This window comes from Salvelinus fontinalis, chromosome 1 (genome assembly GCF_029448725.1).
Source record: "Salvelinus fontinalis isolate EN_2023a chromosome 1, ASM2944872v1, whole genome shotgun sequence".
In the NCBI taxonomy this organism is placed as follows: domain Eukaryota; kingdom Metazoa; phylum Chordata; class Actinopteri; order Salmoniformes; family Salmonidae; genus Salvelinus; species Salvelinus fontinalis.
In genome coordinates, this window is record NC_074665.1 from 74,743,650 (window position 1) to 74,757,394 (window position 13,745).

At 44.5% G+C, this 13,745-nt stretch overlaps 1 protein-coding gene across 1 annotated transcript in view; it reads right to left on the minus strand.

Annotated features, from left to right (window-relative positions):
* Positions 1–839: 839 nt before the first annotated feature.
* The window catches only part of LOC129861943 (protein shisa-9A-like), a 121,708-nt gene continuing 108,802 nt past the window's right edge, over positions 840–13,745 (minus strand). Inside the window, exon 4 of the mRNA XM_055933169.1 lies at positions 840–3,085. Coding sequence (XP_055789144.1) covers positions 1,917–3,085 — 1,169 coding nt within the window. The 3' untranslated portion in view covers positions 840–1,916. The remainder of the gene's footprint in view (positions 3,086–13,745) is intronic.

The following is a 13,745-nucleotide window of genomic DNA, read 5'->3' on the forward strand; positions in this document are numbered from 1 at the left end:
AATGTGTCACTGTCCCAATACTTTTGGAGCTCACTGTATGTTCTGCTTTGCCTGCCTGGTTTCTTTGTCTACTTGTATCCCTGCCTGCTTTCTCTGCCTACCTGCATCCCTGCCTGCCCATCTGCTTGCCTGCCTGCCTTTCTGTCCACTTACCTGCCTCCCTCCCTGCCTGCCTCCCTGCCTGCCTGCCTCCCTGCCAGCTTCCATGCTTGCCTGACTCCCTGCCTGCCTCCCTACCTCCCCATCTGCCTGCCTGCCTGCCTGCCTGCCTGCCTCCCTGCCTGCCTGCCTGCCTGCCTCCCTGCCTGCCTGCCTGCCTGCCTGCCTGCCTCCCTCCCTCCCTGCCTGCCTGCCTCCCTGCCTGCCTGCCTCCCTCCCTGCCTGCCTCCCTGCCTCCCTGCCTGCCTGCCTGCCTGCCTGCTGCCATGAGATCAGTGTGAACTTTAAGGATGACAGTATGGGGTTCAAATGTCCAGATTTCTGCATGGCTGGATTAATTCAACTGAGTATTGTGATAATGCACATCCTGAAAACATTTACCTGTTTTAATCCTGTCTTTCCCAGTGGAACCACGAGCTGAGCAAAAACGAGAAAATGAGAAAGAAAATCAACTACCGGGATGTTTACAACCAGTACAGAGTGCTTTCTATAGGCTGCAAACTGACTATAAATTCAGGTTGTATAGATTTTACTGTTCAATTTGCTTGAAGACGTCTTGTCTTCTACTTTTAGACCATTTCATATTTGGATGCCCTAGCAACAGTATTTTCCACAAACACCAGAGTGAAGTGGTCGCCAAAGTTCAAGAGGACACAGTCATACAAAAATACAAAAAGAAATACATTTTTTTGGCACATTGTATTAATCACAATATTCTGTAGCAATAATACACATGAGGGATGACACTTCAGGGGGAAAATCTCTCAGTAGGGTTTCATAGTTATTATCGGGGCCTCGACCATACACCGTAGAACAGAAATGATTCAGAACCACATTTAGCTCTCTTTTTACATTTTCTTTACCTGAAGTTTGTCTTTTCTAAGAGGGATAGATAGAATGAAAGAGAGAGAAAAAGGAACATGTTAAAAGATGGCGGTATCACTACAACTGGCCATGGTCTGTAGTCACACTTTTAAATATTGGATCACAGATTCTCTGTGTGAACAGCATTAGGACTGATGCGTTTTTCAGGTGTACAGTACTGTCCTCCAAGTGATGCTTCTGCCTCCTTGCCTTCGGGCCAGCAGTGATCAAGTACTGTTCTTCAAATATACAGGACAATAATCTCCAGAATATGTTGACGACCGAGTGAGTTTCAAGGTTACAAGAGCAGAAGAAAGCCCATAATGTTCGTAGCCCAAAGCCCATAACCCATAGCCCTAAAACTGTGACCAATTAAATGGCTTTGTAGGAGAGAGCGGCTTTAATGAATGTCCTTTCCTTCCCCACAGTTTGTTGTTTCCCGACTCAATGTTTTAGCTCCAGCCATTGCGGTGTCCATAGATCTCATATTGCTTGTCGGATTTGGTAACGCAATCCATGGCAATCTCATGTTTCCTTTTGCTGTTGCTGTATTCACGTTTCACTGTCATTGGTTGATTATGGTACCATTACACAGGATATATTATAACACACACAATGAATTTGATACTTCTGTTGGACGTTGTCATGAATATACCATCCCGCCCCCCTCCCATGACTGAGGGTCTGTGTAGGATTGACTGAGAGTCACTTGTGCAGTGATCCACTCATACTGGACGACAAATGCAAGCACACTGCCACACCACCAGGGTGCTCTGTTCTGGCCCCCACTACCAGGACACACCACAACCAGGGCCTTACACATCTCTGTCCTCTCCCGCTCTGCCTAATAGGTGACTCTGCTTTGGAGACTATCGTCCCCTTCTCCCACTCTCTCACACAGTCACCTCCGTCTTACTGTTGGTCACAAAGTAAGGCTGAGTGGGCAGGAAGTGCTGACTGTGGCTCTGGGAGCGGGACTGACTGTGCAGCTCGTTGATCTGCTCCACCGTGCACTGGGGCCTCTTGGAGCCGTAACCCTTCCTCCTACCCACCGTCTCAGTCCCGTCCCAGCCCTTCGGCCCCATTCCTCCCCCCATCCCCCTGGGGACTGCGATGGTGTTGGAGCTGTAGGCAAGCGAGTGGTGTTGTTGCTGCTGATGTTGGTGGTGTTGTTGGTGGTGAGGACCAGGAACCGTCCCGGTGTGGTGGTGAGGACCAGGAACCATCCCGATGTGGTGGTGAGGCCCCGGGAAAGTCCCTGTTCTAGTCATGCTGGACATGGTCATGGCTCCTGGACCTTTATTACTGAGCCTGTCACCACTGTTGCTGAGTCTTTGGGGCTTCTGTCCGTTCTGCTTGGGTGCGGTCAGCATGGTGGAGCCCTGGTAGCTGCTGGATAGGATGGGCAAACTGCTGGGCATCTCTGTGATGTAGGTGGCCACTGGCTTGGGGCCCAGGGATCCCAGGGTGCTGATGGGACTCAAAGGGTTGTTGTGGGCCATGGAGTTGTTGTGGGCCATGGAGTTGTTGTGGGCAATGGGGTTTTTGTGAGCCATGGGGTTGTTGTGGGCCATGGAGTTGTTGTGGGCCATGGAGTTGTTGTGGGCCATGGGGTTGTTGTGGGCCATGGAGTTGTTGTGGGCCATGGGGTTGATGTGGGACATGGGTTTGGTGTGGGCCATGGGGTTGATGTGGGGCATGGGGTTGTTGTGGGCCATGGGGTTGTTGTGGGGCATGGGGTTGTTGTGGGGCATGGGGTTGATGTGGGCCATGGGGTTGTTGTGGGCCATGGGGTTGTTGTGGGCCATGGGGTTGTTGTGGGGCATGGGGTTGTTGTGGGCCATGGGGTTGTTGTGGGCCATGGGGTTGTTGTGCGCCATGGGGTTGTTCATTGGATTGTGGGTCAAGGTGGGGTTATTCATTGGGTTGTGGGACATAGCGTTGTTGGTCATGGGGTTCATAGGTCGCATAGGGTTCATGTGTTGGAGGGGGAGGCCTCCTTTGGACGGCAGCTCCATCATCAGACGCGGTTTGTTGTAGAAGTCACCGTTGGACTTGGCCGCTGCATGGGGATAGAGGCAGAAGCACAGGTTAGGGAAAGAGGTTTCCTAGTTTATAACACAGATGGGCAACTACGCTCCTCAAGCACTTTTGGTATCCTATATACTGTAAAAGTAGAAAAAAGTATTATCTTTATTTACAAGGACAACATTTTCAGTTATTTTTCAGGTTGTGCACTTACAATTACCTTCAACTCTGGTTCTTACTGTAATACACTCTGGTTCTTACTGTAATACACTCTGGTTCTTACTGTAATACAAGCTGGTTCTTACTGTAATACACTGGTTCTTACTTTAATACACTCTGGTTCTTACTGTAATATCATACCGATAACAAACATGTAGCATTGTTCAGATAATAAGGAACTCACATCCTTCAGCCATGTCATTCAGGTTCCATTCATCACACCCACTCTCTCTCACACTGCATCTCAGATTATCAATGACAAACTTTATTATGAACATTAGTTTCCTTTATCGAGCCTTGAGTCTAAAAGAAAATATGTTTTCACTTAACCCTATGGGAGGAGAAACGTATATTATATTTCGATCAACCTTTCTAACGGCCGTGTATTCATCCAGACAGACTCCCCTCAAGGAAAAACACATGAATTTCACGTGATCACATATGATTTTATGTGAAGTTAATGTGATAACATGTGCAAGACGTGATAACAGATGACAACATTTGAGCACATGTGAAAACCCACATGTGAAAACCCAGGTGTCAAATGCAATTGAGATATTTTATCTTAAAAGGCATAATTGACATTATTCAAATTAAACAGGCATGGTCCCTGCAGGTTTTGTCTTGTTCCTGGTTTGTTCAAGGGACATCCCAAGAAAGTTTTTAGGATGTTCTTAGAATGTTGTGTCATGGTCAGCTGGAGGTTTTTGTCTATTTGTCTAGTTGCAGTGAAAATAGAGTAAATACACTAGTTAGTGTATTTTTACAGCTAAATTAAGGTATGAATGTCTTGGTTACGTTGAGGGAGAGGTTGTTATTCTGGCACCACACGGCCAGGTCTCTGACTCGTCGTTGTCGGTGATCAGGCCTACCACTGTTGTGTCATCTGCAAGCTTAATGATGGTGTTGGAGTCGTGCCTGGCCATGCAGTCGTGGGTGAACAGGGAGTACAGGAGGGGACTGAGCACGCACCCCTGGGGAGCTCCAGTGTTGAGGATCAGTGTGACAGATGTGTTGCTACCTACCCTCACCACCTGGGGGCGGCCCGTCAGGAAGTCCAGGATCCAGTTGCAGAGGGAGGTGTTTAGTCCCAGGATCCTTAGCTTAGTGATGAGCTTTGAGGGTACTATGGTGTTGAACGCTGAGCTGTAGTCAATGAATAGCATTCTAACATAAGTGTTCCTTTTGTCCAGGTGGGAAAGGGCAGTGTGGAGTGCAATAGAGGTTGCATCATCTGTGGATCTGTTTAGACGGTATGCAAATTGGAGTGGGTCTAGGGTTTCTGGTATAATGCTGTTGATGTGAGCCATTACCAGCCTTTCAAAGCACTTCATGGCAACGGACGTTAGTGCTACGGGTCTGTAGTCATTTAGGCAGGTTGCCTTTGTGTTCTTGGGCACAGGGACTATGGTGGTCTGCTTGAAACATGTTGGTAATACAGACTCAATCAGGGACATGTTGAAAATGTCAGTGAAGACGCCTGCCAGGTGGTCAGCACATGCCTGGAGAACACGTCCTGGTAATCCATCTGGCCCCACAGCCTTGTTTGTGTATGTTGACCTGTTTAAAGGTCTTACTCACGTTGGCTACGGAGAGCGTGATCACACAGTCGTCAGGACGAGCTGATGTTCGCATGCATGCCTCAGTGTTGCTTGCCTCAAAGCGAGCATAGAAGTGATTTAGCTCATCTGGTAGGCTCGTGTCACTGGGCAGCTCGCGGCTGTGCTTCCCTTTGTAGTCTGTAATAGTTTGCAAGCCCTGCCACATAAGACAAGTGTCGGAGCCGGTGTAGTATGATTCAATCTTAGCCCTGTATTGACACTTTGCCTGTTTAATGGTTCGTCGCAGGGCATAGTAGGATTTCTTGTAAGCTTCCGAGTTAGAGTCTCGCACCTTGAAAGCTGCAGCTCTACCCTTTAGCTCAGTGCGAATGTTGCCTGTAATCCATGGCTTCTGGTTGGGGTTTGTACGTACAGTCACTGTGGGGACGATGTCCTCGATGCACTTTTTGATAAAGCCAGTGACTGATGAGGTATACTCCTCAATGCCATCGGAAGAATCCCAGAACATGTTCCAGTCTGTGATAGCAAAACAGTCCTGTAGTTAAGCATCTGCTTCATCTGACCACTTTTTTATAGACCGAGTCACTGGTGCTTCCTGCTTTAATTTTTGCTTGTAAGCAGGAATCAGGAGGATAGAGTTGTGGACGGATTTACCAAATGGAGGGCGAGGGAGAGCTTTGTAGGCGTCTCTGTGTGTGGAGTACAGGTGATCTAGATTTTATTCCCCTCTGGTTGCACATTTAACATGTTGATGGAAATTTGGTAGAACTGATTTAAGTTTCCCTGCATTAAAGTCTCCGGCCACTAGGAGCACCGCCTCTGGGTGAGTGGTTTCCTGTTTGCTTATTTCCTTTTACAGCTGACTGAGTGCGGTCTTAGTGCCAGCATCTGTCTGTGGTGGTAAATAAACAACCATGAAAAGTATAGCTGAAAACTCTCTAGGCAAGTAGTGTAGCCTGCAATTTATCACAATATACTCTACTTCAGGCGAGCAAATTCTAGAGACTTCCTTAGATTTCGTGCACCAGCTGTTGTTTACAAATATGCACAGACCACCCTCCCTTGTCTTACCGGTGTGCTGTTCTATCTTGCCGGTGCAGCGTGTATCCCGCTAGCTGAATACCATGTCGTCATTCAGCCACGATTCCGTGAAACATAGGATATTACAGTTTTTGATGTCCCGTTGGTAGGATATTCGTGATCTAGTTTATTGTCCAATGATTGCACGTTGGCGAGTAGTATTGACGGTAATGGCAGCTTTCCCACTCGCCTTTTCCGGGTCCTGACCAGGCATCTGGCTCTTTGTCCTCTGTAGCTGCGTCGCTTCCTCTTGCAAATAACGGGGATGTCGGCACTGTGGGGTGTTTGGAGATTGTCTTCTGTGTCCTGCTTGTTGAAGAAAAAATCTTTGTCTAATCCAGGTGAGTGATTGCTCTCCTGATATCCAGAAGCTCTTTTTTGCCATAAGATATGGTTGCAGAAACATTATGTACAAAATAAGTTACAAATAACGCGAAAAAAAACACATAATAGCACAATTGGTTAGGAGACCGTAAAACTGCTGGCATTTCTTCCGGCTCCATTTTCGCTGTAGCTCTGCCACCTTCTGACATACTGTACAAGCAGCCAATGGCGGATGTGGTGGATTGAGACGCAGCCAATGCAAGAAAACAGATATCTCTAGCTTAAAGAGACAGAATTTGATCTGGATTTTTAAATTATGCTAACATCGACTCTAGGGGTTTAAATAATACACATTGGCATTTAAGCCAATTATATTATATGACTGAGAGACTGAAAAACAGTTTCTATCTCAAGGCCATCAGCCTATTAAACAGCCATGCCTAGCACATTAGAGGCTGTTGCCTATAAACATAGACTAGGAATCACTGGCCACTTTAAGGAATGGAACACTAGTCACTTTAATAATGTTTACATATCTGGCATTACTCATCTCATATGTATATACTGTTTTCTATACTATTCTACGGTATCTTAGTCACTTAATAATGCTTACATATATTGTATTACTCATCTCATATGTATATACTGTTTTTCTATACTATTCTAAGGTATCATAGTCACTTAATAATGCTTACATATATTGTATTACTCATCTCATATGTATATAGTGTAGTCTATACTATTCTACTGTATCTTAGTTCGTTCCGCTCTGACATCACTCGTCCATATGTATATAGTCTTAATTCATTCCTACTTAGATTTGTGTGTACTGGGTATATGTTGTGTAATTTGTTAAATATTACTTGTTAGATATTACCACACTGTCTGAGCTAGAAGCACAAACATTTCGCTATACCCGCAATAACATATGCTAATCACGTGGATGTGACCAATTTTTTTTATTTGATTTGACTGTTGCCTCCTGTTTAAGTTTATTGTGTTGGTAATGACCTTTTTTTAAATTATAATTTTGGGGGGGAGGTCGTTAGCTACAGTATCTTCAGCATAGCCTAGCTTTTAGCTAGCTAGCTAGCTAGCTGCTCTGCGGTCCAAGCTAGCTTGACTTGCTAGAAAGTTATAGAAATAAGTTGAGGAAAAAGTAACTAAACAAAACATATTTATTATCAACTGAAACAATATGTCTTTCCTGTTTTGAATGAAAATGTCATATTTTGCAATCTCCCAAAATAAATGTGATATCTGACGAGAGACTATGCTCTCCTCCTTCTTGTCTTGCGTTGTGAAATCAAGGGGCCAGGATTCTGGTCTAGAAGCACAGCTTTGACTGCTCCTACAGTTTTGCGTTGGTACTGTAGTTTTAACTGACGCCCGGCCCAGAAAGACAATTTCCATACACCGCCACATAGAGAAGTCAGATTAGAAAATTTCTAAGACACTTTAATCATCACCTTTGTGCACAAAACATCCATTGAATTAGTCAAATAATTGTTGCTGAGGCCAATCCTATTTTACATCCCTCACAGCCAAAGATACAGTTTTAGCATTTTATAGTCATCCAATGTCTGCCATGTTTTTGGACCTTGTGATGATGTAGTCGCTGCTTGCGCTGCTCCCTGTGTGCACTGAGTGCTAGTGCACATGTGATGTTAATCTTTTTTAAATCAAATTGAATTGTACATGCTTCCTAAACAACAGGTGTAGACTAACCTAGCGCTCCGGTACCACTTGCCATGAGGTAGTAGAGAGAACAGTCCATGACCTGGGCGGCTGGAGTCCTTCACAATCTCCAGGGCCTTCCCTCGCCTGGCATAGAGGTCCTGGATGTCAGGGATGTTGGTCCCTATAAACCGTATGCAACACGGATATAGACGGTCCATGAATCGACGTATGGAAACGTGAGTAGATTGGAAAACATAAAGGAAAATGCCTCACACTGCGGCTCATGCTCCCAGGTGATATTTATATTCAACGTTTTGACCTTTAGATCTTCATTAGGCAACGTGAGTAGATTACCTTGACAACAACAGGCGGACATCTAAGATGCAGTCTACAGTTCTTATTATACCTCAGTGTGTGTAACCCTATCCTATGCTCTCCAGCCAGTAGCGGAACAAGACTGAATGAAATTGACGAGCTGTGTAATGAAATATGTCACGATGTAAATGGGGCATCATGATGAAGTCTCCCCTGCTCATGGTGTTGTTCATGCACTGCTTGATAGCAGCCAAGTCAAGCATGTTTTAGAACACAGCAACAGGTTCTTCCTCCCACTGAGTACAGACTTGCCATCTGATCCAAAACATTAGTCGATACTCGCTCAGCTGCTGCCCGTAATGGATCCTTTCCCAGATATGGAAAGCCGTTCAGCATGAATCCGAATAATACTCATCAGAGATGTCTTGATCTGAGTATTTTTCATTCAGATCTTGTAGCAACACTAACACAACATGTGCATTCATTCCTCTTGGTCTAGCAGTTGGAAATGATGCACACGCTCATTGTGTAGCCTACTCCAACTAGGCCAAAATTAGACTGATAAAGAATTTTTGGATTCGGTGGACTGATACAGGGTACACCGTTTTGAGATTATAATTAGAATAGATACACTAGAATGGTGCACCCTTGTGATTACATAACTATTCATTGTTCGCTTCCCTTGTCTAATCAACTCACCCATTCTCCCCTATCATACTATACTTCATTTATTTCATCTGTTGTTATATGTGTGAAACTGTGGCGATCGGTGCCATTTAAGATGAGGGAGGAGGATATATTTTTAATGAGCATGGCCTTATTTCTATTACACCATATTGGATGACTGTCATTAATATTCTATTCACCCAGCCCAATGTAACATCGATAGGTTTAGGCTACTACATGATACAAAAATTTTCCCTGTACCCATCATGATGTTGCTACAACCTAGCCTACGAATGAAAGTTTACAACGTACAGTAGGTGCACAGGTTGACAGAATTTTGAGTAATCAAGGTGACAGACAGTGACACATTTGATACAGCCTTGCACACTCTTGCCTGCATCTAGCTGATCTAGGGTGTAATCATTAGTCCAACAGTTGCAAACGAGAGTCTCTATTGAACAAATTCAGGTACGTTTATCCCTGTTTTCGTTCCGTTTGCTTCCGTTTATTTCTTTTTTTCAACAGAATCGGCGCAATGAATACACCCCTGATCATAAGCAATGAGGCGGCAGGTATCCTAGTGGCTACCTAACCACTAGGCTAGCTGGGGTGGCAGGTATCCTAGTGGTTAGAGCATTGGGCCAGTAACTGAAAGGTTGCTAGATCAAATCCCTGAGCTGACAAGGTAAAAATCTGTCGTTCTGCTCCTTTACAAGGTAGTTAACCCACTGTTCCTAGGCTGTCATTGTAAATAAGAATTTGTTCTTAACTGACTCGCCTGGTTAAATAAAGGTAAAAAGACTGTGTACTTTCAAAGCAGCCACATGCAAACAGCTTGTATGCGTGTGTCTTGGTTGTGTGCTTAGGGTCGTTGTCCTGTTGGAAGGTGAACCTTGCCCACAGTCTGAGGTCCTGAGCGCTCAGGAGCAGGTTTTCATCAAGGATCTCTCCCTGTGTGTGCCTTCGGAAAGTATTCAGACCTTTTGATTTATTTCAAGATTTTGTTAGGTTACAGCATTATTCTAAAATTGATTAAAATAATTGTTTTCCTCATCAATCTACACACAATAACCCATAATGACAAAGCAAAAACTGGTTTTTAGAAATACTTTACATTAGTATTCAGACCAATTACTCAGTACTTTGTTGAAGCACCTTTGGCAGTGATTACGGCCTCGAGTCTTCTTGGGTATGACGCTACCAGCTTGGCACACCTGTATTTGGGGAGTTTCTCCCATTATTCTCTGCAGATCCTCTCAACCTCTGTCAGGTTGGATGGGGAGCGTTGCTGCACAGCTATTTTTAGGTCTCTCCAGAGATGTTCAATCGGGTTCAATTCCAGGCTCTGGCAGGGCCACTCAAGGACATTTAGAGACTTGTCTTGAAGCCACTCCTGTGTTGTCTTGGTTGTGTGCTTAGGATTATTGTCCTATTGGAAGTTGAACCTTCGCCCCCAGTCTGAGGTCCTGGGCGCTCTAGAGCTGGCTTTCATCAAGGATCTCTCTGTACTTTGCTCCATTCATCTTTGCCTCGATCCTGACTAGTCTCCCAGTCCCTGCCGCTGAAAAACATCCCCACAGCATGATGCTGCCACCACCATGCTTCCCCTTGGTGCCAGGTTTCTTCCAGATGTGACAATTGGTATTCAAGCCAAAGAGTTCAATCTTGGTTTCATCAGACCAGAGAATTTTGTTTCTCATAGTTAGAGTCTTTATGTGCCTTTTGGCAAACTCCAAGCAGGCTGTCATGTGCCTATTACTGAGGAGTTGCTTCCATCTGGCCACTCTACCATAAAGGTCTAATTTGTGGAGTGCTGCAGAGATGGTTGTCTTTTTGGAAGTTTCTCCCATCTCCACATAGGAACTCTAGAGCTCTGTCAGAGTGACAATCAGGTTTTTGGTCACCTCCCTGACCAAGGCCCTTCTTCCCCAGTTTGCTCAGTTTTCCCTGGCGGCCAGCTCTAGGAAGAGTCTTGGTGGTTCCAAACTTCTTCCATTGAAGAATGAGGCCACTGTGTTCTTGGGGAGCTTCAATGCTGCAGAAATGTTTTGGTACCGTTCCCCAGATCTCTGTCTCAGCACAATCCTGTCTCGGAGCTCTACGGACAATTCCTTCAACCTCATGGCTTGGTTTTTGCTTTTCCTTCATTCCAGGTGAAGCTGGTTGAGAGAATGCCAAGAGTGTGCAAATCAAGGCAAAGGGTAGCTACTTTGAAGAATCTCAAAATAAATATATTTAGATTTGTTTAACACTTTTTTGGTCACTACATGATTCCATAGTTTTGATGTCTTCACTATTATTCTACAATGTAGAAAAAAAAATGTGTGTCCACATTTTTGACTGGTACTGTACAGTATGTTCTTGATTAAAAAATAAGCATCTGGTGGCCCTGCTGAGACATTAATGCACTCCAGACCAAAAGGTTTCAAGTTCTACTCCCCAGAGCATTTATGCACACTTAATGTCAAGTGTCCCTGAGCTCCGCTACTTTTTCGTTGGTGTTGTCAGATAATCACACAATTACTGATTTGAATCTGGGCAACTTTCAGCAGTGCATAAATGTGTCCATGCCAATAAATATGTGTCTGATCTCTGTCTTGGCGACAAACCCGGTGGCGTAGAAAGAAATTCAGGTTGCTGGAATCCCTCTTATGGAAAATCACATGTGTTCAAATGTGTTTTTGGAACACTTCACGTGACATTTCCCATGTGTTTTTGGAACACTTCACGTTACATTTCCCATGTGGTTTTGGAACATATCAGATGTGACAGCGGCAGGTAGCCTAGCCCTTAAGAGCGTTAGTCCAGTAACCGAAAGATTGATGGTTCGAACCCCCAAGCCGACAAGGTGAAACAATCTGTTGATGTGTGTATAGGACAAGACACATAACCATAATTACTCCTGTAAGTTGCTCTGGATAAGAGCATCTATTAAAATGTGAAAACATGTTTATGGAACACTTTGCATGTGACAGTGGTACGCTGTTCAGTTAAAATATGACCCCATCTGGGATTTTAACTCATAACCTCTGGATTTGAGGGACGCTGACCTTTCTGCTGCACCACAAAGTCTGTAACATTCCCCTACACATTCCTTACCTATAACTCATCTCTGCACTTAGAAACAGAGTGCCATCTGACTGCTATTTTACTTGTCAGTTAATCTGATTATTCTCTCAACATTGATATCATTTACTTATCTCATCAATTTGAGTGTTTTCTGTACAGTTGTCTAATGTTGGTGGGCCATATTATTCTGGTTTAATGATACTCCTGAATCACTGTGATAAATATATGTTTTTTTCTTGAGTGTATTTTTTACTTTGAAGTCCAAAGTGTAGGAATACAGGTGAAATCAGTCATTGGCTAACATTCCACTCTTTGCCACTCCTTGTCATTACCTTTTATACAGACATGGAGTAGAGGGAGTGGATTATCTAAAGAGACTGGTACCCAGGCTATAGACATGGAGTACAGGGAGTGGATTATCTAAAGAGACTGGTACCCAGGCTATAGACATGGAGTACAGGGAGTGGATTATCTAAAGAGACTGGTACCCAGGCTATAGACATGGAGTACAGGGAGGGGATTATCTAAAGCGACTGGTACCCAGGCTATAGACATGGAGTACAGGGAGTGGATTATCTAAAGAGACTGGTACCCAGGCTATAGACATGGAGTAGAGGGAGTGGATTATCTAAAGAGACTGGTACCCAGGCTATAGACATGGAGTACAGGGAGTGGATTATCTAAAGAGACTGGTACCCAGGCTATAGACATGGAGTACAGGGAGTGGATTATCTAAAGAGACTGGTACCCAGGCTATAGACATGGAGTACAGGGAGGGGATTATCTAAAGCGACTGGTACCCAGGCTATAGACATGGAGTACAGGGAGTGGATTATCTAAAGAGACTGGTACCCAGGCTATAGACATGGAGTACAGGGAGTGGATTATCTAAAGAGACTGGTACCCAGGCTATAGACATGGAGTACAGGGAGTGGATTATCTAAAGAGACTGGTACCCAGGCTATAGACATGGAGTACAGGGAGTGGATTATCTAAAGAGACTGGTACCCAGGCTATAGACATGGAGTACAGGGAGGGGATTATCTAAAGAGACTGGTACCCAGGCTATAGACATGGAGTACAGGGAGTGGATTATCTAAAGAGACTGGTACCCAGGCTATAGACATGGAGTACAGGGAGTGGATTATCTAAAGAGACTGGTACCCAGGCTATAGACATGGAGTACGGGGAGTGGATTATCTAAAGAGACTGGTACCCAGGCTATAGACATGGAGTACGGGGAGTGGATTATCTAAAGAGACTGGTACCCAGGCTATAGACATGGTGGCGTAGCAGAAAGATCAGAATACCATGAACCAAGAAGTTGTGAGTTTAAATCCCAGGTGAAGACACGTTGAATAATAATTACTGTATAGATAAACATAAACAATGTAGTCATGTGTACCAAATATGTATGTTAAAAGCACTGTGTGTGTATTATAATGACTCACTTTTGTTTTCACATGTGAAGTGTTCCAAAAACACGTGATTTCTTATGATTTCACATTTGAAATCATGTTTCTTTCGTAAGGGTCCAACCCTCAATGTAACAGACTGCCTTAGATCAAACCTTGAATGTTGAATGTATGATAGCATACAGAGACTGCAGGCTACTACTTCTACGCAGGTAAATAAATGGGGATAATTTAAATTGGACTGGCTGATCAGGGAAACAACCATCAATTGATATGAGGATATTTCCAGGCAGGTGAGAGATGTCTAGGTCTGCCTCAGACACTCCCTGTCTCCCAAGACCTGTGCCCTCCAGATAGCGTACAC